Source organism: Papaver somniferum, chromosome 1 (genome assembly GCF_003573695.1).
Source record: "Papaver somniferum cultivar HN1 chromosome 1, ASM357369v1, whole genome shotgun sequence".
In the NCBI taxonomy this organism is placed as follows: Eukaryota; Viridiplantae; Streptophyta; class Magnoliopsida; order Ranunculales; family Papaveraceae; genus Papaver; species Papaver somniferum.
In genome coordinates this window covers 59,380,562-59,405,946 of record NC_039358.1, presented here as the reverse complement: position 1 = coordinate 59,405,946, position 25,385 = coordinate 59,380,562, and the positions used below count along the sequence as shown (strand labels likewise).

General features: G+C 36.5%; 3 protein-coding genes across 4 annotated transcripts; all 3 read left to right on the top strand.

Moving 5' to 3' along the window:
• The first annotated feature begins 5,701 nt into the window (after window positions 1–5,701).
• LOC113288293 lies at window positions 5,702–10,057 on the top strand. The gene is made up of 4 exons (XM_026537288.1): window positions 5,702–5,916; window positions 6,691–8,000; window positions 8,397–8,422; window positions 8,868–10,057. The coding sequence occupies exons 2-4, from the start codon at window positions 6,737–6,739 to the stop codon at window positions 9,594–9,596; spliced, it is 2,019 nt and encodes a 672-aa protein (XP_026393073.1). The 5' UTR covers window positions 5,702–5,916; window positions 6,691–6,736; the 3' UTR covers window positions 9,597–10,057.
• Window positions 10,058–10,614: 557 nt separating this feature from the next.
• LOC113288308 lies at window positions 10,615–14,763 on the top strand. 2 transcript variants are annotated; one of them, XR_003330568.1, is made up of 4 exons: window positions 10,615–11,502; window positions 12,645–13,079; window positions 13,390–13,681; window positions 13,810–14,763. XR_003330568.1 is itself a non-coding variant. In XM_026537313.1 (3 exons), the coding sequence occupies exons 1-3, from the start codon at window positions 10,848–10,850 to the stop codon at window positions 13,560–13,562; spliced, it is 1,263 nt and encodes a 420-aa protein (XP_026393098.1). In that variant the 5' UTR covers window positions 10,615–10,847; the 3' UTR covers window positions 13,563–13,873. The 2 variants fall into 2 exon arrangements, 1 of the variants encoding a protein (XP_026393098.1); XM_026537313.1 differs by having other exon boundaries at window positions 13,390–13,873.
• Window positions 14,764–15,085: 322 nt separating this feature from the next.
• On the top strand, window positions 15,086–17,382 carry LOC113288300 (mannan endo-1,4-beta-mannosidase 7-like). Its single transcript, XM_026537301.1, has 5 exons — window positions 15,086–15,569; window positions 15,645–15,839; window positions 15,941–16,063; window positions 16,288–16,493; window positions 16,660–17,382. Exons 1-5 carry the CDS (start codon window positions 15,231–15,233, stop codon window positions 17,117–17,119), a joined length of 1,323 nt encoding a protein of 440 aa, XP_026393086.1. The 5' UTR covers window positions 15,086–15,230; the 3' UTR covers window positions 17,120–17,382.
• Window positions 17,383–25,385: the final 8,003 nt, after the last annotated feature.

Genomic DNA, 25,385 nt, shown 5'->3' with positions numbered 1-25,385 from the left:
CTTTTCTAACCGAGAGATTTAGAGGTACCCTTATGGCTGCTACTTGTCTGAATGGGAATCAAGGCAAGTGCTCTTTGTTACGTTTTAATTGTTATTGTTTACAAGTTATTCACTGCTTTTAATCGTTGGAACTTTTTGAGCATACCATTTATGTACTGAAAAGTTATTGTGTCTAACACACACTAATTCATATATGTAAGCATGAGACCTTTTTTTGAGTACAATATGTCAATTATGTACTGGAAATTCTTAGTCTATTTTCCAGTACATAATATATGTTACGTCTATTAATATAACAACATATTTAGTGACAGTATATAATATATGTATTGTTTGTTTTTTGCAGGTTTTTATCCGCTAGCCTTTGCATTGGTCCCAGGAGAGGATGTTGACAATTGGGATTGGTTTATGTGCAATCTTAGCAACATTGTTGATGATCGTCCTATCACCTTTATGTCTGATCTTCATGAAGGATTGTTGAGGTCTATTCCTAAACACTTTCCTACTTCCCATCATGTCTATTGTTACTACCACTTGCAAGGAAACTTACCAATCAGGAAATCGGAGGAGAAGTACAAAGAAGTTATGGCTTGTTTCAAAAAAACAACTTATGCTCTCACACCAGCAAGATATGAAGAAGCACTAATGGAAATGGAGTTAATGGGAAGGCCTGGGGTTGCTTAGTATTGCCGCAATATGCCTAGGGAACATTAGTCCAGCGCGTTCTTCACTGGCTGTAGATTTGGTCAGACTACATCAAGCGTTGCTGAGTCCTTCAATAATTGGATTCGGAAAGACAAGAGGTTGCCTTCCTGCGCCCTCGTTGACATGATCAGGTTTGTGTGTGTTTTTTTTTGTTGGTGTTTTCTTTGTTTTTGGTTCATTTTTTTTTGTTCAAAATTTATTACAGGTGTTCTTTTTGTTCCATTCATAGGTTACGCGTTATGGAGTTGATGAATGAACGTCGCGAAATGAGTCTTTTGATGGACCCAGAGAAGCTCACTCCTACCTACGAGGCGTTACTTAAAGAACATATTCAAATTGGTCGAGTTTGGAATGTTACTCAGTCATCTGCGTATGAGTATGAGATTTATTCGCCTAGGTTAGCTTTATCCCATAAAACAACTTTTACTGTACTATAGCATACATGTGGGAGTGAATCATATGTTTTGTTTTTTTTGTATTTGTTTGCAGTGCTGCATATATGTACTGCTTTTAAGTTATTTGTGCTGAAAAGCTTTTTACGCATCTGCAGGTCTCACACTGTTGATCTGCTGAACAAGACTTGCACCTGCCAAAGATGGTGTGTTTATGGTTTTCCATGCTCTCATGCTACAAAAGCTATTTCTGCCAAGGGTGATCGATACGTAGATTATATCGAAGACTACTTTAAAGTTACAAATTTTCAGCAGCTGTATTCAATTGCTATCAGACCAATCCCCAACTACAACAGTCCAGAGCAGTATCTGCCAGAGGATACTATTTTTCCACCCCATCCATGAGTTCCACCAGGTAGTCCAAAGGGAAATCGTATCAAGAATGCATGGGAGAAAGCTAGGAAGTCCGTCCGTTGTTCCAACTGCAAGAAGAAAACTCACCATAACAGGCATTGTTGGAGTAGTTGTTGATGGAACGGTGTCATCCAAATCATCATGCCCTTCTTCAGAGCTACTGCTAGATTATTCTTCAGAGCTACTGCTAGATTCTTTTTCTCCCGAGTTTGGTTGTGGAGGTGGGTAAGCTCTGTGATATATATCATTCAAAAGCTCTTCTAGGATACTCACATCAATGGGGAGGCTGTCCTCTTTCCTTCTCTGTAGCTCACCCCATTTTTCTGCAATTGTCAGCCTCAAATTTTCATTCTTTACTTCCAAATCCTCGAACTTTTCTTGCCAATCTACTGTCAATGGCACCTCTTCAACTGGAAGCCTTTGAGAAATTTCATTCAACATTTCTTTTTCATACATAGTATATTCATCCTTAAATTCTTTAGAGAACTGGAAAAGTACATATAACACACACATATAACCAGTTTTTGTATCAGTATAACATATATGTACTCAAATAAATAGTGCATATGACACACGCACAATCATTTTGGTCAATCAGAAAACTGCTTTTCTGATAGTGTCCTACCTAAAACAAATCATTTAATATGTATGAAAACATAAATAATTATACTTAAATTCATCAACTTTAATCAGTTTTTTAGATATGTACTGGTGCATCATTGTTTCCTAAACCAAAACTAAAAGAAGCATAATGAAATAAAACTTATCCTAGTAATATGTATTGTTTTTCTTAGGGACTTACTGTGTATTGCGAAGCCTCCATATCCTTTAGAAACTCAACAGATATTTCTTTGATGTTCCACCTTGCCGCTCTTGGAAGGTATCGATCATCTGGTAACGTCACTGGTTTCACCAAGTGAGTATGCTCCGCATACAACAACTATGACAAAATAACATCAATAAAATCAAATACATAAACTTAAATGACAGTAGAGTAAATATGCACTTGGAAAAAAAAAACTTGTACTAGATGATCGATACCAACAAATAGACGACACAACCAGTGATGTCCTCGGGAGTGTTGTAGTTCTGATTGATTTTCTTCTCTAAGAAACTATGTATCAGGTCAGGCCAAGATACATTCTTTGACTTCTCTAGATCATCAACTAAACCAAAGTACTTTTCTTTGAGCTTATGAGCATCTTTTGTTGTAAAAAACAAAGTAATACACATAAACAGGCATAATAGCTTAACCATATCTTCAATTGTTTTTTCAGTTTCTACTCTTGGTATCCTGTACTCCATATCTTCATCATCTTCACTATCGGGTACTTGTTCATCATTGTCTCCGCCACCTTCAGATTCAGAATTCTTGATTCCAGTACGCTTGAGCAGTTTCAAGATGGCATCTTGTAGCATTGGTCTTGTAACCGTGTTGATATCACCAAAGTGTCTAATGTAGAATGGTTTCTGCCTCCATCCACCACCTCCCATCAAAAAGGTGTCATCAGTTCTTCTTCCTTCCATTCTTGGCATTCCAAACATTACACCCATTTTTTCTGGTGTCGACGTGATAATGTGTGTTTCAGCTCTTCTAACAAACTCAAATGTGATCTCATTCTTGACTCGACCCCTTTTGTAACACTTCAAGTACTTTTTCACTGCACCTTCCAACTTTTCCCAATGACTTTCTGAGTACTTAGTGTACCAGAACACCAAAAACATATGTCCACAAGAAGATTCAGCTATCTTTTCCAATGTGGCTTCACTCAAAGTATATTTACTCGCCTTCATTCTGCCAACCAGGCTATGTAATGCTGTGAAACCAGACCTATACAACTTCCTAACAGATTTTGGCACAACCTTACCTGCAAAATTTAATTGGTTTTATTTCAGTATAACATTTATGGACTACACATTCATCATCTCAGAAACACAATCAATCACTATTGGCCTTATGTACTTCATATCCAAAGATCATTATCACATAAACAAAGAAACTGATGAATTTAGAGTACATAAACACTACAATGTCTCAGTTTTTTAGTTATGTACTGCCAATTATGTGCCAGAAACACAAACAGTGGTAAATAGACACATAAACAATGTTACCCATTCACTACTGGACTTATGTACTGCCAAAAAACAACCTAATTAAGAAAAAACCTCAGTATTTGATATATGTACTGGTGGCTCTATGTATCAGAAATAAAATGAAACACATTGCATATCACTTTTGATTCTTATTATACAGTTTTATAGTTATGTACTGCCAATTCTAAGTGCTAGAAACACAAAGTAGAAGTTACATGTAAACTCTGATGGGTTTTCATAAATTTTTAATCAGTACTTCAAATATGTACTGGTGGATCTATGTCCCAGAAACACAAAAAACATACTGAAAGTGTTAGAAATAGTATCTTGTTCTGAATTGGTGCGTTGTTACTCGGTTTTCTTCGTTTTCTTTTTAGTACATCTGGAGATTCATCGTCCGATGAACTTTTAGCAGCTTTCTTCTTTGATTTTGGTGTTACAACCTTTTTACTTTTTTTCCTCGTTGATTTTCGTCTTGAAATTCTTGAATCATCTTCTGATGACCTAGGAGCAGTGCTATCATCCATTATTGTTTCTTCTTCTTGGATTGTTCTTTTAATTTTTCTTCTTGTAACCATTATCAGAATCTAGGTTTTACGGTTTTTGTTTGAATCAGAATCATTTTTTTGCAAAATCTCTGAATGAGTTTGTGTTTTGTTTTCTTTTTGAGAATGAATTTTGAGATCTGTTTATATCTCAATCATTTTGATTCTCTCTGAATTCTCTACGTGAATTTAAAATTCATTAAATGTGTTTCTGGCCGTTTCAGCAGTTTTTGTACGGGAAAAATAGTGGTGCATTCTTCACACGTGTTTACTTCTAGGGTAAGCTGGTCATTTTGCTAGTTTCAAATAATTATGGACCTAATGATAAACAAACAGGGTCATTCATTACCTAGTTTAATTGGGGCCCCAAAAAACAATTAGGGGCCTCCCACTAGAGGACAAAAAAGGTCAGTAAAACTCAAATTGAGTCACCCCTTAACCAAATTATTTTTAAATGGCTAAACTGTCCCTGAATGATTAGTATTAAAATTTAATTAAGTTAAGTTATTTAGTGTGGTTAGATTATGTTAGATTAAACTCAGATTTTAGAATCAATATTTTATTTTTGTTTGAGTTGAGAAGAAGAAGAGGAGGTTTTAAAGGAAAATTTAGGGATTTTAGAAGTGAGTAATTCAACTAGGAGAAATGATGTTGGGGAAGGTTCAAGTAACAAAGATGATTGTGTTGATGATAAGATTATCTTAAATTCTCCCATGGATTGGATGTATGTCACAACACAGAGAAAGAGTCTTCAATGTCGAGGGATGTATACCCCAATGACTCTAGAAAGTCGTCAATGTATTGACACCAGAAATGACGACTCAAACCTGCAACTTTTTCAGGTTATGAAAAATCGTCAGGGTAATATGATATACCCTGACGACTCTTAGCATGGGACATAAAAGAGTCGTTATTTTGTGTGTTTATACCAAGACGACTCTGAAAATTTTCGGGACAGAGAGGCTGTTTATTTTTCACTTGGGGTCGTTGACGTTTAAAAAAGGGTCGTTCATAGAGGATCGTCATAGGTTTCTATATTATGTTAACGACTCTAATGTAGGGTAAAAAACATGAAAATCAGAAATATGGTCGTTATCTTGATCATCATATACCCTAACGATTTTTTATGGTCTAAAACATGCATATGAAAAATCGTTAGGGTTTAGGCTTGTCGAATTGACGACCCTTTTACTGTAATTGAAATTTTTCGGGTGAATTTTTTTTTCCTTGGAGTTGTTAATGGAGGAGAAGAGAAGAGTCGAGAGGGTGAGGAGGAGGCAGTGATTTTTTTGTTTACAATTAGAAATGAATTAGGGCTTAGGATTAAGGGTTAATAGGTTTTTAAGATTTATTTTTAATAGAGGGTAAAATAGTATTTTCACAAAATTTTAATACACCTTTGGATGCATATAAAATGGGTGAGGCCCCTAATTGTTTTTTGGGGCCCCAATTAAACTAGGCTTCATTATCATCAGGGCAACTAACTACTCACATAATTAGTCAGCCACTCAGCCTCAGTTGTTGTTGTAGACGACACAACAACTTGGCTAATCTAATCCACTGGCTGATGACGAGCCTCTCTCTCTCTCCTCTTCCTCTTTCTCAAGCTGCTGTTATTATAACCCTCAACTCTTTCCAAGACATTTAAAAAAAAATCGTAACCACACTTCAGTTTCTCTCTGAATTGCCTGCATTTTTAGAGAGAAACTTTCTATTCCTTCTTATCTGTAGCCTTCGAGTCCAAGGAGGTTTAAGCTAAACTGGAGGTACTAATCCATCATAATTTTCTTTTCTTCTGATGCAATCTGTTTCTCATTTAATCAATTTATTTTCGGTCAATTTGATGTTTGTTTGATTTATGTGCATTTTTAAGAATTCTTAAATCTGTTTGGTCTGTTATAATTTTTGTGGTTGAAACCCCAATTTGGGTTTTCTCAAGGGACGGGGGATTGTGGGGTTCATTTTGAACTTAATCTTGGAACTAGTCCAATGTTAGAAAATTTTACTTCGAATAAGCTTATTTAGGGTTCTATAATAAGATGTTCTAGTTGTGAAATAGAATAGAGATAGAAGAAGGCATGTCAATACTTAGGAGGAAATAGTTCATAGCATGAAAACAGAATAAAAAACATTTAATGATGTTTGATTTACTTAAAATAGTATCTGCCGACAGAATAACTTGTTAGCGTATATAATCCCTCCTGTACTTCATTAGCCAAATCAACAACATTAAGTTCAATTAAATGATTTTCTTAATATTGGTGATTTGGCTAATGAGCTTATCAAATGGGACAGGAGGGATTAGTAGATGGTACAAGATACTGCCATGTATTCTTACGTGACTTAGAGACGTGATTTGTTTGTTTACCGTTGATATGTTATAGTTTTTCTCGTTCATTTTTGAGATTATTGGCAAGTGAATAGCTCTGTAGACAGCAAAAAGATCCTTGTGCAATAGTCTCGACTATGATTTGTTTTTGTAGAGCTGCATTTTGTTTTGGAGACAAATCACCAAGTATAGTTTCCATGCTTTAAACTAGTGTTGGAGTTCCAGTGTGCGTATGCCTGATATACCAGCTTACCAAGATGGCTGTGCAAAGCGTCAATTATCAATATTTGTGGATGGCCCATTGGATGGGAAAGAGCTGTAATTCAGTATTGCAGATATATAATGAAGATGGAGCTGGTACCGGCGTTGGACAAGCAAGTGTCACGTCGATGAACACGGGATGTGAAAGTAATTCGAGATCTGAATGGTATCTCTTTCCATTATCCAGCTACAACCAAAATATAGATAGTTTCTCGACTGTAAGAGAAGAATATGTAACCAACTCTCACACTAGTCGTGACACTAGTAGTCATGGTACTGTCACTTTAGGTACAAACACAACTGATTTTCCTTCCAGTCTGTGTGAATTAGCTTCTAAGACATTAGAGTTTTTATCAGAAGATGATGTTTCTTTGCTGGAAAGTATAAAAGATGGTCCTGTGCAGCGTCAAAAATCCGTTGGATCCACTGAAAGGGAAAGCTTGCCTTCTTCAATGCCTTGTCTGCACATTCTTCCAGGGACGACTTCTAGTGTTGTGCCATATAAACACAAAGCTCGTGGAACCCCAGCAGTATCCTTCATGTTCCAAAACAAAGTAACCGAGGAGCCATTCTGCCGGGTAGCATCCAAAGATATACCCACACATACCAATTTAACTCCATTTGAGAACGAAACTTGCAACTCCTGCAGCTCTCTTACATCTTGGATGTGTGATGGGGTAAAGTATAACCATCTAAAAGTTAAGAATCCGAGGAGTTCATGCTCCAGACAGAAGGTTGGAGCGCTCCAAACAGATGATCCTGCAGCAAGCAAGTTGAACTCTCTGTGTTGTGTTGATGAACAAGGCAGGGAAGTGAATAGTTCTTCTGGTGCTGGATTTTCACCTAGCTGCAACAATCCTGAACGAGCAACAGAGCTGGAAGAAGACATCAATCCTGGGAGTTACTTGTTACAGAAAATGCCGGTTTGTTGTGTTCATGATGAGGAAACATTGAAAATATGTTCCATTAGGAATTTTGCGGAAAATGTACCTGAATTTCCTCGGAGGATTTCTCAGATGACCCCCCATTTGTGTCTCACCAATAGTTTTGGTGTTAGCTTCTCTAAGGGAGACCAGATTATCAGAGAATCAAAATTATCCACGGAGGGAAATGCGACAAAGGCTTTGTATGAATTGTTTAGCTTGTCTTCTCCTGGTCGTGGTAAGCAAGGACCAAAGCTTCAATATATTGGGCATACCTCCAGTAGTGAAGGAAAGAAAGACACAGTTGATGATTGTGCCACGAGAAATTCTTCTCATGGTATGTGATCCAGTCTGCTCTCTGAACTAAACTTGGTTTCATTAATGTGGTTCACAGTCCAACCATGTAACTGTTAGACATGATAGTTACCCATCATAGTGCTTCTTTCTAATAGCTTATGCTCTTAGGAGGTGGCCTAAGGGGGTTAGGCTTCAAGTACCAGTGCTTGCGGTAAGTGAGAAATGTTGATATCTCATTCCTATAGGTCATCGGGTTCAAGTCCAGTGGTGGCATCAACAAAAAAATGTTGCTGAAATAGTCCCATGGACTAGTCAATAAGCCTTTTCTTGGAATTACAACCGAAATGTGCACTTACCTCGAATGTTAATGTTAGATAGTTACCATTCAACACAAATTTGATACCTAATAAGTCGTTTCTCTTCCATTCTGTTGCAGGCATAGCTTCATTTCCACCAATTAAGGTACTAGCTCGTGCAATTTAGATCGCCAAGTTCTAAATTGACTAGTGGACCATAATGTCAGCTTCTCGGAGCTTTCCGTTTAGTTTCTATATCATCTTCTTTCTATTCCTCATACCAATCAAACATGCTACACTTGGTTCACTTGTTTAATTTTGGTTTCTCTGATACATAACCGAGTAACAGGTAATATATGTCTCACAGGTAACATACTTATGAGAAACAAGTCTCATTAAATCTAAACTTTTAATCCTGTAATCCTGATAGATATTTATGGTGACAATGAAAGATGTAATGCTATACATAGTTGCTTTTGTCAAACTGTGATGTCTTTTTCTGAAAAGCTACCTTTGTAATCGTATCTACTACTTTTATAGTACATTCATAATGTGCGGTGCGAATTAAGAACTCATCACATATCAGTTCTAACTCACTTTGGATTTTACAGGATCTTTCTGTGCACAAAAATTTAATAACGGCTTGCGCAACTTTCGGTTCGTCTAGAGAAGTTGGAAGCAGAAAGACAGAAATAGTAATACCCAACATTTGTGAAGACACTCCAGCCATAATGACCACAAGGGGTTTAACAGGCAAGAGGAGCACCTGGGGAACTGACAGTTTAGAAGTTGAAAATCATTCTTCTCATGTTCAGCCGCCTATGGATGTAAACCCCGGCGGGGAGCTATGTGTACCTGAAGCCCAACCAAACAGTAGATTGGTTAAGCGTCTTAAGTTAAACACACGTGATTCCCTTGCTCAAGGAACTAGAACTTTTAGGACTGAACCTGCATCATCTGGAAGAAAAGTAGATAACTTCTTCACCAAAATTATGAGATACAACATAACTAGTAAAGATCTCGTTAAGGACCAACATAACTATAGGAGTCTGGTGTTATTTAAAAATTTGGATTTCTCTTCCATGGATTCAGTGAAGGAACACGAAGAACTAACCTTATCACACCCTTGGATTCAACGATGGCGTCACAGTCAACCAGAAACTCCACCAATGAAGCCAGCAGCTCGAGTGATCTGTGAGCCACAAATTCCAAAGCCAAAGTTGAAGAAGCAGCTTCCAAGCTTTGCAGCTATGGCATTGATGGGAAAGGCTTCAAATCGCTTCCGGCCATGTGAGTTCAGGAAAAGAGGGTCTGTCACAGTTTGGAATACGGGTTTCTAAAAACAAATTTTCTTGATGAATTGCTAAGTGATGCATACTTACAGTTGAGTTCCTGAACAATCTGCGCACACAGAATGAATGAACGAACCGAGACTACAATGCCATATTACTGGTTGGATTGGTCATGTAACAAGGAGAATAAGGGATATGCTGTTGAAGTTCAGAGCCACATGGATGGCTATGCTTATGAAGTCTGGTCTATTGCTCTGCCTTTGAATGAAGTCCTCCTGCAAAAAAAAAAAATCCCATGCTGTTTCTCCTGTTTCCTATTTTTTTTCTTTCCATTTTTATTTTACGACAGATTAGTTGGTCTGCAGAACGAGAGAAGAGACTGAATATTATGCTTCAGGTATCAGTACTCCACAGTCATGCATAAATCTGCGGGGTGCTTAGAGCAGTCTTAAACTGTTAAGCATTGGCTTCTTCTTTGACTGACCCAACTATGTGATTGACCAATGCTAGCTCAGGCTTGACTGTGAATTGTGCCTGTTTGAACTCCGGAATCTCAAGAGACCCAGTAGGGCATCCATAATAAAAAGGACAAATAAATCATTTTGAATCTAAAAAGTCTCCACAATTAAACCATGTTTTACATCACACATGGTTACAATAAGTGCCCCCATTACTCATAATCTTTTTGATTAAAAGTACAAGGAGGTGCTGACTTTGGAAATTCTTAGCTCATCTGAACAAGCTAGAGGGTCAAATTTAAACTGTGATTACACAATCACCAAAGGTCTACGAGACTATAAAGCTACAGCTCTTTCACTTTTGAGGTCATGGTATGGACGCGTTATATAAAAGCAGTTATTAGTTGAAGAATGATTCCAATTTTATAGTATATTGGTAGGTGTACAACACCTACTTATCTTCCAGCGCAGGTATTCCCTTGGTCAGAAATATAGGTGGTTGTAACTTTGACCACCTCAATCGACAGCTGGTTTGAATCTAAGGAGGTAATTAACACCTAATCATAAAGTTTGGGTACGAGTCAACAAAATAAAACACACAATTAGAACGAGGAGAGAGATATTTTTGTTCTTCCTTTTTTTTCCATTAAGAAGAGGAGGAGATTCTAGACCCCAACCCCAACTAACAAAAACAAAATCGAATCTCTTCTGTCTTTACTGAATCCGTATCGACTGTTCCCCCTTCTATCTCTTCTTCTCTCAATAGAATCACACAATTTCAATTTTCATAAATGAATCGAAATGAGGGTTTGATTTTTGTTCTGTGTTTGTAAATAGAATTATGCCTACATTTACAGCAATATCTATAGATAGTTTGTTAGATCGAAGCTTAGCTCCAAGAAAATCGATACTGAAATTGGAGAGGAGAAACACAACCCCTATTCCACCAACAGTCAAGGAAATTCCTCCTCCTAAACAATCACAACAATCTCCATCTCCATTGTTATATACAACACCTGAAACAACTCCGATTCCGGATTCTTCATCATCATTTCCGCCTTCTCCATATATTATTAATCATAAACGACGCGGTCCTCGTCTACGTAGCGTTTCTCAAGACCAAATCTCAGCTTCTTTCCATCAAAATGGCGGTGATAAGGATGATGTCAAAGATGTGACGGTGGTTCCGGAGTTTTCTTTTGCTTCGTCGGCTCCGGTTTGTGAGGAGGAGGTGGTGGTAGTGGGTTCGAATGGTTGTTGTGATGGTGTGGTGGAGAAGACGGAGAATTTGGTGATGAATTCTGGTTCTAATGGATGCCAGAGAGATTATGAGTTTGATCACTTATTTGATTCTCAAGAACCTCAAGAATCCACGAGTTCGATTGGGATTAGTAAAAACGTTACAGATGTGGTGGTGGAGGATAATGGTGGAGTTGAGCAGGACGAATCTTTGGTTCTGACTACACCAGTGGGGGAGTTTTATGATGCGTATGAAGGTAAATTACTTATTTCTTTTTTTTAATTGTTACTGCACAAGCATATGTAATAGACAGTTTTTGGATTTCTGTTAGTTGGGAGACTAGAAATAGGAGGGCTTAGCAATCTGCAAGAGACTAGGGTGAGAACCTAAACAGGCGCGCAGTGTAGTTCCTGTAGACCCAAAGTACACGGTTAGGAAGCACCATGCATTGTTGTGTTGGCATTTTTTGGGGTTATGTCTATCATTCTTGCGCTTGGTGGAATTCATGGGAAGTTGTCCTACTTTCTCCATACCAAGTCCGTTGTGCAATAATACATTGTTCTTTCATGTGTTCGTTAGCTTAAAAGAATGTTAATAATTCAGTATGCTTTTTGATTTGCAATGACACACTTAGCACAATGAATTAGTTACTGAAATCCATAATTCATTGCTCTGTTGTGCGTTACCTCTACCTTAGAATCGTGGTATTTAGAAAAGCAAAATTATTTGATGCATGTGGGTAAGCAATGCCTACGTGTTATTGAAGAAGAAGCATTGTTGGAACTTATTCTGTTTGCACTCAATTGAGTCAGTTCACAATCCTGCGTTCTTGTATATGCTGTACTTTTCTCTATGGTCCATAAAACATGGCTACATTAGCACAGCAAGAAATATCCCGGAAGAGATTGTACACATGAGGGTGTGTGAGGCTAATGGGCCTCACCGTCTAGCGGCTATCTCATAGCCACAAGGCTGTCTCACGGATGAGATTCCATGCACGATTGTATGAGGCTAGTGCGCAGCGCAGTCTAGCGCAAACAAGATCTCTTGCAATCACTTGACCATGTCTTTTTGTTGGCCAGACATCATTTTCCTTTGCTACTTAGCGTTTTTAGCTGTTTACTTTTCTAGCTTAGTCTTAAATGATCCAGTAAGTTTCTTTTGCACTCATTGAGTGCGTCGGACCTCATATGGTCATCAATTTCTCAACAGTGTAGTTGGCATGCATTTTTGAGAGTTCCTCTTGACGAATTTGAAAAGGCACAAATTTCTTAGATACTTACATGAACACAGTGTTATGTTTTTGGGGGATAAGATTATATATTTTCAGAAGAAAGGCTTTATATACAGAGCATGCAAAGAATGCACAACCTGACCAGGCTTTCTTGCTTGTTTTAGAACTCTCTAGTGACGGTGGCGCATCGTCCTCTCTCCGAGATTTTGAGGCTGAGCTGCGTGAAATAAGATTAAATTTGCTAATGGAGATAGAAAAACGAAAGCGAGCCGAGGAAGCCTTCAATAAAATGCAAACACATTGGCAGCAGCTCCAGCGTCGTTTGGCTGTTATAGGGTTGAAACTACCTGCAGACCCGATGGTCACAGAAAAAGATAAGGATTCGACTTTAGATATAGCAGCAGACCTGTGCCAACAAATTCATAATGCACGGATTGTTTCAAATTCTATTGGTCGGGCGACTGCAAAGGCTGAGGCTGAGATGGAGATAAAGTCTCAGATTGAGTCAAAGAACTTTGAGATTGCTCGCTTGTCAGACAGGCTGCATTACTACGAAGTTGTGAATGCTGAGATGTCACAAAGGAACCAAGAAGCTATTGGTGAGATTTCTTGTTCTTTTCCTCCTTTTTCCTCTATTCTTCTTATTCATGATCACTGGTTAACAACACAAGAATATTTTAGTTTCATATCTTGTTACATGATCAAATTTGACTTTTAGAGTTTGTATATTTTTCTCAAAATGAAACACATTTACCATGTTTCGATCTATCTCATCGACCCAGGCGTTCTTAAAAACTAGATTTTTCCATTTTACACACGTATACTGAGACGCAGATATCTCAAACATGATTTACTTGTACCGAATTATTATTGATTTTTGTCATATTCTGGTGTGTATGTTACTTGTAGAGATGGAACGGCGTCTTAGGCAAAGAAGGAAAAATAGACAAAGATGGGGTATTTGGAGTTCGGTTGGTGCTGCCGTTGTTGTTGGCACTGTGGCTCTACTATGGTCTTCTGATAGTGGATCATCATCATCAGCAACATCTGTTTCTGATTCTCCAGGCAGTGCTGACACATAAGCTGGCCCATTAAACCAAAATAATACGCCACCATACTTGCTTGCAGTGTTGATCAATCAAATACCTCTTCTTCTGCAAGGCTCTGTATAGTACTAATAATGAAATTGTATAAGCCGTCAGTAAGTTGCCAAACTTACTTGACAGTCGGCAAAAAAAAGCAAAATAGATTTTCTATAAATTCCTTGCTGATAGATAGATCGGTGGATAGTATTTTTTTTTTAATACAAAATGTTCTTGTCGTGTGCAGAATGATAACTGGTCAGGTCCATGGACGTATTTGGACATCCAAGAGAAATTTTTGTAGTTTGATATACTGCTTTGTGAATCAGGTGGTCATTTCAACCAACCTCTCTATTCACCAATTATATCATGTATTATTATTATATGCAGTGCACGTACAGTTTAGCGCATATCACGGCTGGAACAGATCCCAGGACGCTCCTCTCATGCTCCCTTTCTCGTTTTTCTCTGCTCATCTTGGCAATGCCTTGGGAATATAGTGAGAGCTGCGGGATACGCGATGCAAGCTAGACTGCTAGAGCGGGGACAGTAATTCTTGTTTTGTTTCATCTATACTCCAATTACCTGGGACCAAGTACCTCCTAAATGCACATGATGTTCAGGATCTTCTTTTATTAAAGATAAGTTGGCCAGGCCTTGGTCCACAACAACACAAAAGAGAAAGAAGCAACGTGATTGTGCAAGTACATGCATTTCAGTTTATGGTTGTGGAATCTCATCTCATGAAGGATCAAACTTCACAGGGCACCACTCCTACCCAAAAATTATGGCTCGAATGGCGTGTATTTACGCTAGGGTACCCCAGACCCGTACACCACGTACCAGTCACATGGGTTGCCTCTTCCTCTCCCATGTTCCTTGCGTCTGCCATTATAGCACCTTGGTTGCTCATTTCACATTTTTCACTAGTCAGTCCTACTAATGTGACCATCTGATAAACAAAAATACGTTCCATGATTCCATGAACATAGCACTGAACAACAAACACTTTTAAGAAAAGGTTAGGTCTCGACTCTGAACCAATCAGTACCAAAGACAAGGAAAAGCAAAGTATCAATCTTCTTTGCTTTCTTTCTTCCCCTCCTCCTCCTTTTGATATATTCAGCTTTGATTCCTTAATTCCCTCCATAACTCTGCATGCTTTTGCATCAATCAATTGCGTAATTGCCTTGTTTTCTAATTTTGTTTTAGTTGAACCACTTTACTGTTAGTTTTTATATTTAAAATGTTGCCAAATTCCGCAATCAACATTGTCGGTATGACACTCTTGCTCTGTCTTGTCTCTGGCTTATTATTTTGTTTTATTTAGTTTGACTAATTCACCCCTACCGGAACATGTCGTTTGATGCAATAACCCATCGCACACAAGGATCTTTATGTCAAATCGTAGCTAAAAACTAAAACAAAGGGGCAGTGGAAAGAGTTAAAATAATGTGGCAAAAATATTAGGACCGTTGGAATCATCCAACCAACTGCTTCTCTTCTGGACGGTTTACTGTTTTTACACATAAATGCCTTTATCAGATTTCAGAATCTATTTTTGGAACTACAAAAACCCATTTCTCAATACCACTTAGCTTACTCTGCTTAACACTGAAGACATAACTTTTTCTTTCTCCTTCATTTTCTGATCAGAGACTGAGAGAAATGAGGCACTGGGGTTTGGGTTTGCTGTTGATCTTAGTATTAATTCAGCAGCAGAATCAAGATATTAACAACAGAGTTGAAGCAACAACAACAGGGGATTTCATAAGAATTAAAGGAACACAATTTATGTTAAATGGAAGTCCATATTATGCAAATGGGTTTAATGCTTATTGGTTAATGTTAATAGCTTCAGACCCATCTCAAAGAAGCAAAGTATCATCTGTTTTTCAACAAGCTTCTAAACATGGTCTATCTGTTGCCAGGACTTGGGCATTTAGTGATGCTGGTTATAGACCTTTACAATCTTCTCCTGGTTCTTACAATGAAGACATGTTCAAGGTACAATTCTGAAATTTGAGTCTTCATTCTTATTTTTGGTATACATGATGCTGAAATTGATTTTTGTTTTTGAAGGGATTGGATTTTGTTGTAGCTGAGGCTAAAAAGTATCAAATTAAGCTTATATTGAGTCTGGTTAATAACTATGAAAACTTTGGAGGGAGGAAGCAATATGTAGAATGGGCTAGAAATCAAGGGCAATACATATCATCTGAAGATGATTTCTATACAAACCCTGTTGTTAAGGGATTTTATAAGAATCATGTCAAGGTACACTAACTTCATTTGAAGGATCTAATTGAGTCATGAATTTTCTTGCATTTTACTTATTAAATTATCTTGATAAATTTTGATGTTGATTTTCTACACAGACTGTTCTCAGAAGACACAATAGTATTACTGGAGTTGCTTATATGGATGACCCAACAATCATGTCATGGGAGTTGATCAATGAACCAAGATGCTTATCAGATCTATCCGGAAAAACTATACAGGTTATAATTTTGAAAACCCATCTCCCCAATTTCAATTCTTTTTTTGTAACTTAGACTTTTTTATTTATTACACATTGTTGTTGGCGTTTTAGATCTAGAAATTTGGCTGTTGAGTGTGGCATTGTCTGTTATTTTGAATGTGCAATTGTGTAACAACTGTTGTAGTTGATAATGCTTGATTGTTGTTCATGCTAATTTGATTTTGGTTTTTTTTTGAATGGCAGGCGTGGATCACAGAAATGGCTTCTCATGTGAAGTCCATTGACAGAAAACACTTGCTGGAAGCTGGTTTAGAAGGATTTTATGGAGATACATCACCCGATAAGAAGCAGTATAATCCTGGTGGTTATCAAGTAGGAACTGATTTCATTGCTAATAATCAAATTCCGGGCATTGATTTTGCCACGGTTCATTCATATCCCGATCAATGGTACGTTCTGCTGGCAATAGATAATATATCAAATGTTATAACAAGTAGCATACACACAATTCTACATAACACAGCATGAGCAGGAACATGTATGGACATGCACAAGCTCATTTGTTAATTACCCGAATTCGCTTGAGATTCTCACGTTATAGTTTCTCTGTAACAGGTTATCGAGCTCTAAATATCAAGGCCAACTCTCTTTCTTAAACAACTGGCTCAACACTCATATTCACGACGCCCAAAATGTTCTGTGGAAGCCATTACTTCTGACAGAGTTTGGAAAATCATGGAAAAGCCCTGGTTACAACCCTTACCAGAGGGATTTTATGTTCAATACAGTGTTTTATAAGATCTACTCATCAGCCAGAAGTGGAGGTGCAACAGCTGGTGGCCTGTTTTGGCAACTTCTTCCAGAAGGAATGGACTCTTTTCATGATGGGTATGAAATAATCTTTAGCGAGAATCCATCCATTGCTAGAATCATAGACCAACAATCTCGAAAACTGGTTCACATTCGAAGAATGTATGCCAAGTTGAGAAATATTGAGAAATGGAAGAGGGCGAGATCGGTTAGAAGGAACCAATGGTTTGGCAAAAATAAGAAGTCAGGAAATACAGGAAATTGAAGATCGTTTATAGAAATAAACAACTCTATAACTAACTATGAAGATCGTTTTAATTTAGTCTTCTGTTTAATGCTTTAGAGAGGTTTGAGAGAGACTCTCTTAGTGATGAAAATGTGTTCATCCAGGAGAGTCGAGCTATATTAAGAGCAAATGGGATTCTTTTCAGTTCTTATATACTAGTATAGGAGGGAAGAAAGAATTCTACCTATTTATGATGTTTTCAACTTGTGGATGGATGTTTCTACTTTTTTTACTTACTAGGAAACGCCTCGTTTGCACGCACTTCTATCACGTACTGAGTATGATTTAGCAGCACCCTACAGAAAGAAAGATTTCTTTCACTATGTAGATCAATTCATAAATAACCAAAGTAGATATCGGAAGTAAGTAACAATAGACACTATACTCAAATCACTCATTTTCCTCCAAGTCTTCCAACAATTTACGATACAACTTTTCTTTCAGGTGGAAGTATCTTACTATCGCATGGTCACTTACAAGTTACATCCACTCATATCACTCCCTAGAAATGGACATATTGGAGTTTGTTCATGTTCATTTGCATTGGGCTTTAGGTGCCTGTTTGAGCCCATAAAAAGATTTCATTAGACGACGGACATGATTTGGCTTGGCAGGATCAATGCAACTTTAAGGCTGCTCCATGAAAACATCTTCGGTCAACATGTCATAAAGAATGGCATTTGACATATCAAACTGCTTAATAACCCAATTTGCGGTTAAAGCATGACCTAACAGTAACCTTAGTGATGTGGCTTTAACAATAAGAATAAAAGTTCCTCTAAAGTTCACTCCTTCTTCTCGATGACATCCTTTAGCTACCAACCTAGACTTGAACCTTTTAATCGTGAAACTTGCTTTAAATTTAAGCTTATACACCCACTTACACCGATCCAAGAACGTTCATGGATGCATCATAAGGAACACGAACTATCTAGTCTTGTTATTCTGAAAATCCTCGTATTCTTTATCCATAGACACTTTCTATTTAGGATCCTTAATAATAGATTTAAAAGTTCTTTATTTTAAGGGAATGATAAACTAGTTGTAAAATCTAAAGAAAAAAAGTGTTTGATAGTAAAATTCGGTAAAAGAGATTAAGGAAGATACTAAAATTGCATAATCATTTAGAAAACACTTAAACTTGCCTTTAACCAATTCAAAGGCTTCATCACATGGAATGGATTTGATCATAGTGATTTTTTTTCTTCAGTTATATGGTTTTAAAGTGTTTAAAGCATGCAAGACTATCTATCCTTAGTTTCATTGGATAAATCCAATTGAATCTGCTATAACCGTAAATGGAAATGATGTAGTATTTATATCCAGAGAAATTCCCCACACATCACAATGTACTAATTCCAAAGGTTCATGAGTAACTCGAGTAGACATCATGCATGGAAGTTTATTATTGTTACCAAATTGATAATAATGGCACATAAAAGTATCTTCAGGAACAACAACTTTGATGTGTGCCTCCTGTTGAAGATGCTTGATAAATGACCAAATATTTTATGCCAAATTGATAAAGTCCTTGAAGAGAAACATACGAAACATGATCTTATTGTGTATATTATAATAGACTTGATAGGGTATATATTATTCTTTCCTCTCTCTCATCTAACACTTTATCAGTATCAAGATCTTTAATAGTTGAGAAAGTGATAGAGAAAGCATTCTCCTTAACAAACTTCCCAAGGCATAGAAAATTCTGAGTAATTCGTGGAACATAAAGAACATCACTTAGCTTAAAGTCAGAATTAAATGTTGGAAGATAAGACTCACCGGCCAAAGAAATTGGTAGAAAATCCATTTTCTACCATTACTCTATCATGACCTTGATAAGGATTAGAAGAATATAACAACCAAAGTTGTTACCCGTGTGAGTGGTTGCACCAGGTACCACCACATACATTCTGGCTCTATAGAAGAATCACAAGCATAAGTAACTTGCACACCAGCGAAAAATACATAGCTACAATGGTAAAGTCATTGGGTGATGATACTAGCAACCTGAGTTCGAAACTCGCAAGCACCGAATACTTTACCAATAAAAAATGGTCTTAATAGCATGGGAAGAACCATCCTCAATCTGTAAGCCAGTAAATACTCTTTAAGCAGATAGAGTAGAAGAACATTTCAAATAAGTATACCTATATGAACCCTTAACAGCCGAATGATCAATACATTTACAGATCTGACATTGCATTGATGCATAATCAACATAAGTACTATAGAAGAAACAACTTTGTCAAATAATGATTTAGAAGAAAAAAGAAGAAGGTGATACTTTGGAACCGAAAAAAGAGGCATTAGAAATATTAGACAAAGTTTAAGAATCCACGGTTTTAGAAATAAAATTACCAGTTTTTCTTGAATAAAAGGCAGCAATGCTTGAAGGTTCAATAAAGGAAAAAATAGAAAATTCTTGTCTACCGACAATCCATTGCTCAAGATTCAATAATCAAGATCTAACACCAGAGAATATAAATGGAGCGTCACGGTTTTGAACCACAATTATAAATTGATCAAAATTAGAACTTTGACCATTTAAAGTATGCATCACAAGATCTGAAACTGAATCGAAAACGGGTTGGGTTAGGGTCAACTCACATCGGGTTTACCGGGTTACAAGTTTATTATGACCAACCCTAACCCGGTCGGTTTTTCCTTACAGGTCTATTTGGCTACCCCTAGCCCTAGATGGTTCAACCCTAATTTTAGTATAAATTAATTTGAACTAAAAATTTATTATATTATATCACAAAAAATTCAGCCGTAAAGGAGGCTCAAGCTTGACACCTAAATAAAACTTAACATCACAGCCACCATATTACTTAAATAATTTTGGTTAAAAGCAATTAGTTTTGATTGTAAATAAAGCATACAGTGATCAATTTATTTATAAATCAGTACTTAAATACCTACACTACACCATATATTTTATGTGTTTCATATCACCGTCTTCATGTTCTTTTACCTCTTCATAGTTAACAATTCAACTCATATCCTTACAATTAACTATCTTGCGCTTCATATCACCGTCTTCATGTTCTTTTACCTCTTCATAGTTAACAATTCAACCGATATCCTTATAATTAACTATCTTGTATATAAAACAATTCACACTCTACCATATCTCCTACTGAGAATTCGACCATATGGACCACATCTAATGTATCATCTCAATTGATTTCTTATTTGTTAATTAATCTTTCACTGGCTTTGATCCTATGAAGGTAAACAACGCTTAAATATAAAAATGAGTATGTCTGAGATTTGTTTGGTTGATTGATTGTTTATTTTAAACCTGATATATTATTATTTTATATGTGATTAGATATGAAATTAACTACGTGTTGAGTTGTATGTAATGAAGATTCCTAATAATAAGGGGTACAATCCAGATGAAATCTCTGGATGATTTAATTAAACAAAAATTCCTAATTATACTGATGAATTTTGGAAGATTTTGGTCCAAGAGAGATACTCTTACTTTGAACTAAACCCTAAACCACTTAGAAACAGTAAAACTCTAGAGGATCGACGGGTAATTACCTGCGGGTTGACCCTTATTTGGACCGCTTTATGATTGGTTAATAAATGACAACCCTAACCCTTTCCTTTTAACCAACGACCAAACCAGGCTAGGTTGAAACAAGTCGGGTTAGGGCCAACTGATGGGCCAGGTCATAAATTGATAGCTCTATCTACTATTGAAAGTGAATTCTTCTTAAAAATTATGGATTTTATTTTCAATTACGAGAAAATGACTACTCCATGAAGTTATATTTGAGGTGATTCCTCATATCCTCATCTGATTCCATTCCATCAATATTATTCCATAAGAATTCTGACAGAGTTGAAGCGGTACAACCTATTACAAAACGATCTAGTCTTTCAAATTTGATGAATCTTGGATTAACAACTGTAAAATGAGGTAGACATCAAGGGTTTGGCACAGAACCTATTAGAGCACTGCTCGGTCGAACTCACAAGCGTTGGTATCTCAAGATTGTTTGTCAAGTTTAGTTTCCAAAATTATAAGTCTTGATTTCTAGTCTACTTATAGCTAAGTCTCGGATTAGGATAGAAAGTGTAGTTGAGTTTTAGGCTTCACGACATTCATAGATTTAAGATGAAGAACTACTAAGGGGAGATTGTGGAACTTCATCAACAAAAGGTATGTGGATACAAAAGTCTATCTACTCTACCTCCTAATTGAGACAAAAGTCGTATAGCTATATAGACTTCGATTATACACATTTGATATTTCGAGCTGAGTTTAACTCGCTTAGAAATATGTGTTGGTAAGATTTTGCTTTAACCAAGTTCATCTTATATTCTTGACGAGAATCAAAAGATGATCATGTGAAAATCGCCTGGTAACATTTTACATGATTTGTGTGAGACAGTCTTTTGATGTAGACTCGGAATGTTTCGTATTGATCATTCGATCACTTGAAAATTTCTTTGAAGGTAATAGTTTGTGTGAGACAGATATTCCCGTCTTCTAAGAATATTTCAATGATTGAATTGGGAGTTTATAACAAGTAACCATGATTGGATATATCACAGTATGCATACGAACTTGTATGCTAACTGTTGCAAGTTATTCCAAGTCCGGGAATCATAGTATGTATACATGTATGCGTACTGGTTGGTTAGTTAAAAGTCCGAGAACTTAGTATGCGTACTGGCGTAAATTCAAGTTCCGGAATTTAACTGAGTTTGGAAGGTACGCATACGCGTTCGCATAATGGCGAACCCAAACTAAGTCCGTCTACTTAGGTATGCGTACCCGTTCGCATACTTGAGTAGGTTATGTTCTATAATCGGTTTGTTCATGAACTAATACATTTATATAATAAGGAATGCAATCTTTTGAAAACCATTGCTATAATGTTCATGAATTGATTCGAGTGAATCAAAATCTATTTTGCTTCAATTGTGTCTTGTATACTTCTATGAGAATATAAACAATTGAACAACTCTAAAACTAGTATCATTTGAGTCATTTGAACTAGTTGTGATTGAGATGAACAAGGTTGATATGAAAGTGTTCATATGGCTAACTTCGGTTAACTATTGTTAAGACAACAAGGTGTACACGTTTAGGTACGGTTACCCATATCTAAATGAAGTCACTTTTCATTTGTGTGTAACAAGCTAAGTTTGATCTAACGGTTGAAAGATATTAGCTTGAGTCTAATCAGGTTTTCATTTACGGTGAATATTGAATGATTTGTTACCAAGGTAACATTGATTGCAAACCCTGATTTGAAGACTATATAAGGGAGAACTCTAGCAACTGGGAAACCTAATCCCCACACCTCCTGTGTGATACTAGTTGCGACTAGAGTCGATTCTCCTTTAACCTAGGTTTTTCCTAAAACCATTATAGGCTAACGACTTTGAAAAGACGAGGGTACCCAAATATACCTCAATCTAAAACTTTTCCACCTATAAGTCCTTTCTCTGAAAGTGATTGTCTATAGACTGAGTCGAGACAATACAACTAATTGGTTCACACTTCGTGTGATCGTCTATGGATATGAGATTGAGACAATATGACAACAAGATAACTTGTGTGATTGACTATGGATACAAGATAACTTGTGTGATTGACTATGGATACAAGATCGAGACAATGCAACAACGAAGTATGTTTACTTGATAAATGGTTCGGACTTAACCAAACACAATAGGATTATTATCAAGTAAATAGGAATTAATGTTTGTGTATTTTACTTCTAATTATAATAAAAACAATTATGATTGCGGAAATAGAAAAGTAAAAGACACAACAAGATTTTGTTAACGAGGAAACCGTAAATGCATAAAAACCCCGGGACCTTATCCAGAATTGAGTACTCTCAGGATTAAGCCGTTATACAAAATCAAACCAACTTCGTATAGTTGAGACCAAGCAACTAAACCTATACTTCACCTAGTTCTGTCTGTAATTCACGCCTCCAACTTGTAATAAGTCACGTACTTGGAACAATTCCTTTGGTTCGTATTCCAAACAGTAAAGGAACAACAAATCTGTTTGGTAACAACTCTTTTCCACCAAGTGATATGAGTTCGACAAAAGGCTCTTCCGTTTATCCCAATAAACTCCTTTGTCAGGTGCTTAGATCTATATAATAACAATTACCAAAGTAATTGTCAAGATTTTTCAATCAATACTTTGAATCACAAAGAATTGTATTGATTCCGATCTAATCAACTAATCAATCCAATCTACCACAAGGATAAACCGATTATAGTTGGATCCTCTTTAATCGAAACAAGTATTGTGCACACCAAAGATTATGAACCCAAATCAGAAATCTTCTTCATCTTAAAATCTTCTTAGATCTTCAATAAACACCTGCACACAATCAACTTGAATCTCTTGTGATCAATCACACACAGAACGGAGTCTGTTAACAATGGATTATCACAAGACGTCTTTAGATCTACAAACAGTCTAAAGATCCCCGTCGAAACTTCGATCTATTTTGAGTGAATCTTATATCAGAAGAGAAGATTCTCAAGAATAAATAAACTAGGTGCAATCAAAGTTCAACAACCATTAGTCAATCAAATCAATCGAAAACTAATGATAAACCGCAATCGAAAACTAATAATAAACTGCAATCGAAAACCAATAATAAATTAAAACCAATGGTACTAATAGAGCTTCTCAATCCCAAAGAAGTCTTTAAACCGAGCGGCCGTAAGATATTTCACCTAATTAGGTTACTTTCCTCTCCGAATAGGCGGCTTCACCAGTACCAACATAACTAGGTAGTTTTGCTGGCTCTGAGGATTAGTTTGCTCGAAATGCAAACTTTGATATTTATAGACCAAGGAAGTTTTTACACCAAGGAATTTCCAAAACCGAAAATATTCTCAAGATATGCAATATATTTCCAAATTCGGTTTCCATAATTCCTGGAAATGCTTTGTCCAAATATTGACCGAAAATCTCTTAGAAAATCTCCAACTAGTATATGCACATTACTAATTTTCATTTTCCAAAAATAAAATTAAAAACCTTAATTAAAAGATTCTCAATTTATTTTTCGATCCAGGATTTTCCTTTAGCTATTAAGGAATATCTTTGAACAATAAAAGATAAGCGTTACTGCACATGTTCAAAGTATGTCGACATCTTTACATTGTAAGTCCTCTTTCATACTTACAATCTTGGAATCGATTTTCCACACTTCCAAACAAGTTTAGAATTGGTTCATCTGACTTCCAAGAACTATGTGATTGATTAAGAATACTCAATCACCAAACATGGGTTTCACGGTTCTACCAAAACAATTTTTGGTTCTACCTCCATGTGGGTACTGGAATTAGTCACACTAGCTTTCCAAAATTCGGTTGACTAGGTACTAGGATCGGTTCCCACACACACACACACATATATATATATATATATATATATATATATATATATATATATGGTATCTAACTTGTATTTGTTGCACATGTCCATAGGATCGGTTCCCAATATCTAAAAACATGTTGCACATGTTCATAGGATCGGTTCCCAATATCTAGAAACGTGTTGCACCTCTTACAAGGATCTATTCCCCTCTTTTGATCGGTTGCACCTCTTACTAGGATCGGTTCCCCTTTGCCTAGAGTTGGTCATGCCAATAACAGTAAATCGATCATACCATCTCAGGTGATTATTTAAGATCGGTTTCACTAATAAAAGTCATACCAATACAAAAGTCAGGCCTTGTGAATAGTTTTACCAAGAACATAACCAAGTCATGAGCGGTTATACTAATCACACATATTGGTAGTTCAAAAGATATGCAATGAATAACTATACCAATAAGCCTAGCGATTTCCCTTTCGATTCACAAAACAAGTTCATGAATTTACTTCCTTTAAACGAATGTAAAACATTGTTTCCTAGGATGAAATCTTCACCTCATACCCATACATAATCACAATAGCATTCAAACTATTATGTCGATGTCTTATATACGAAGTTCAAAAGATAAGCGTTATACTTCGTATTGTATTCCTTAATACTACGTCTAACTAGAGTATAATCATTCATGCTCACAGTTTTGTTTTCAATATGCACGACTTGAAAGATATGTTAGGGAATGAAACAGTTCAAGTCAAATATTACTAACCTCAAGTGGAAGGATGATGTTTTCGTTGTAGCTCCTTAGTTCTTCACTTCTTCAAGTCTTCACGTAATACTTGCAATGTCTCATATCCTAATACT

Excerpts from the sequence above, each read along its gene's own strand:
- LOC113288293 (XM_026537288.1), top strand. The coding sequence starts at position 6,737 with ATGGCTGTGCAAAGCGTCAATTATCAATATTTGTGGATGGCCCATTGG. Across the intron at positions 8,001-8,396 it reads CACGAGAAATTCTTCTCATG|GCATAGCTTCATTTCCACCA; the intron begins GTATGTGATCCA and ends ATTCTGTTGCAG. Across the intron at positions 8,423-8,867 it reads CTTCATTTCCACCAATTAAG|GATCTTTCTGTGCACAAAAA; the intron begins GTACTAGCTCGT and ends TGGATTTTACAG.
- LOC113288308 (XM_026537313.1), top strand. The coding sequence starts at position 10,848 with ATGCCTACATTTACAGCAATATCTATAGATAGTTTGTTAGATCGAAGC. Across the intron at positions 11,503-12,644 it reads GTTTTATGATGCGTATGAAG|AACTCTCTAGTGACGGTGGC; the intron begins GTAAATTACTTA and ends TGCTTGTTTTAG. Across the intron at positions 13,080-13,389 it reads AAGGAACCAAGAAGCTATTG|AGATGGAACGGCGTCTTAGG; the intron begins GTGAGATTTCTT and ends TGTTACTTGTAG.
- LOC113288300 (XM_026537301.1), top strand. The coding sequence starts at position 15,231 with ATGAGGCACTGGGGTTTGGGTTTGCTGTTGATCTTAGTATTAATTCAG. Across the intron at positions 15,570-15,644 it reads ACAATGAAGACATGTTCAAG|GGATTGGATTTTGTTGTAGC; the intron begins GTACAATTCTGA and ends TTGTTTTTGAAG. Across the intron at positions 16,064-16,287 it reads TATCCGGAAAAACTATACAG|GCGTGGATCACAGAAATGGC; the intron begins GTTATAATTTTG and ends TTTGAATGGCAG.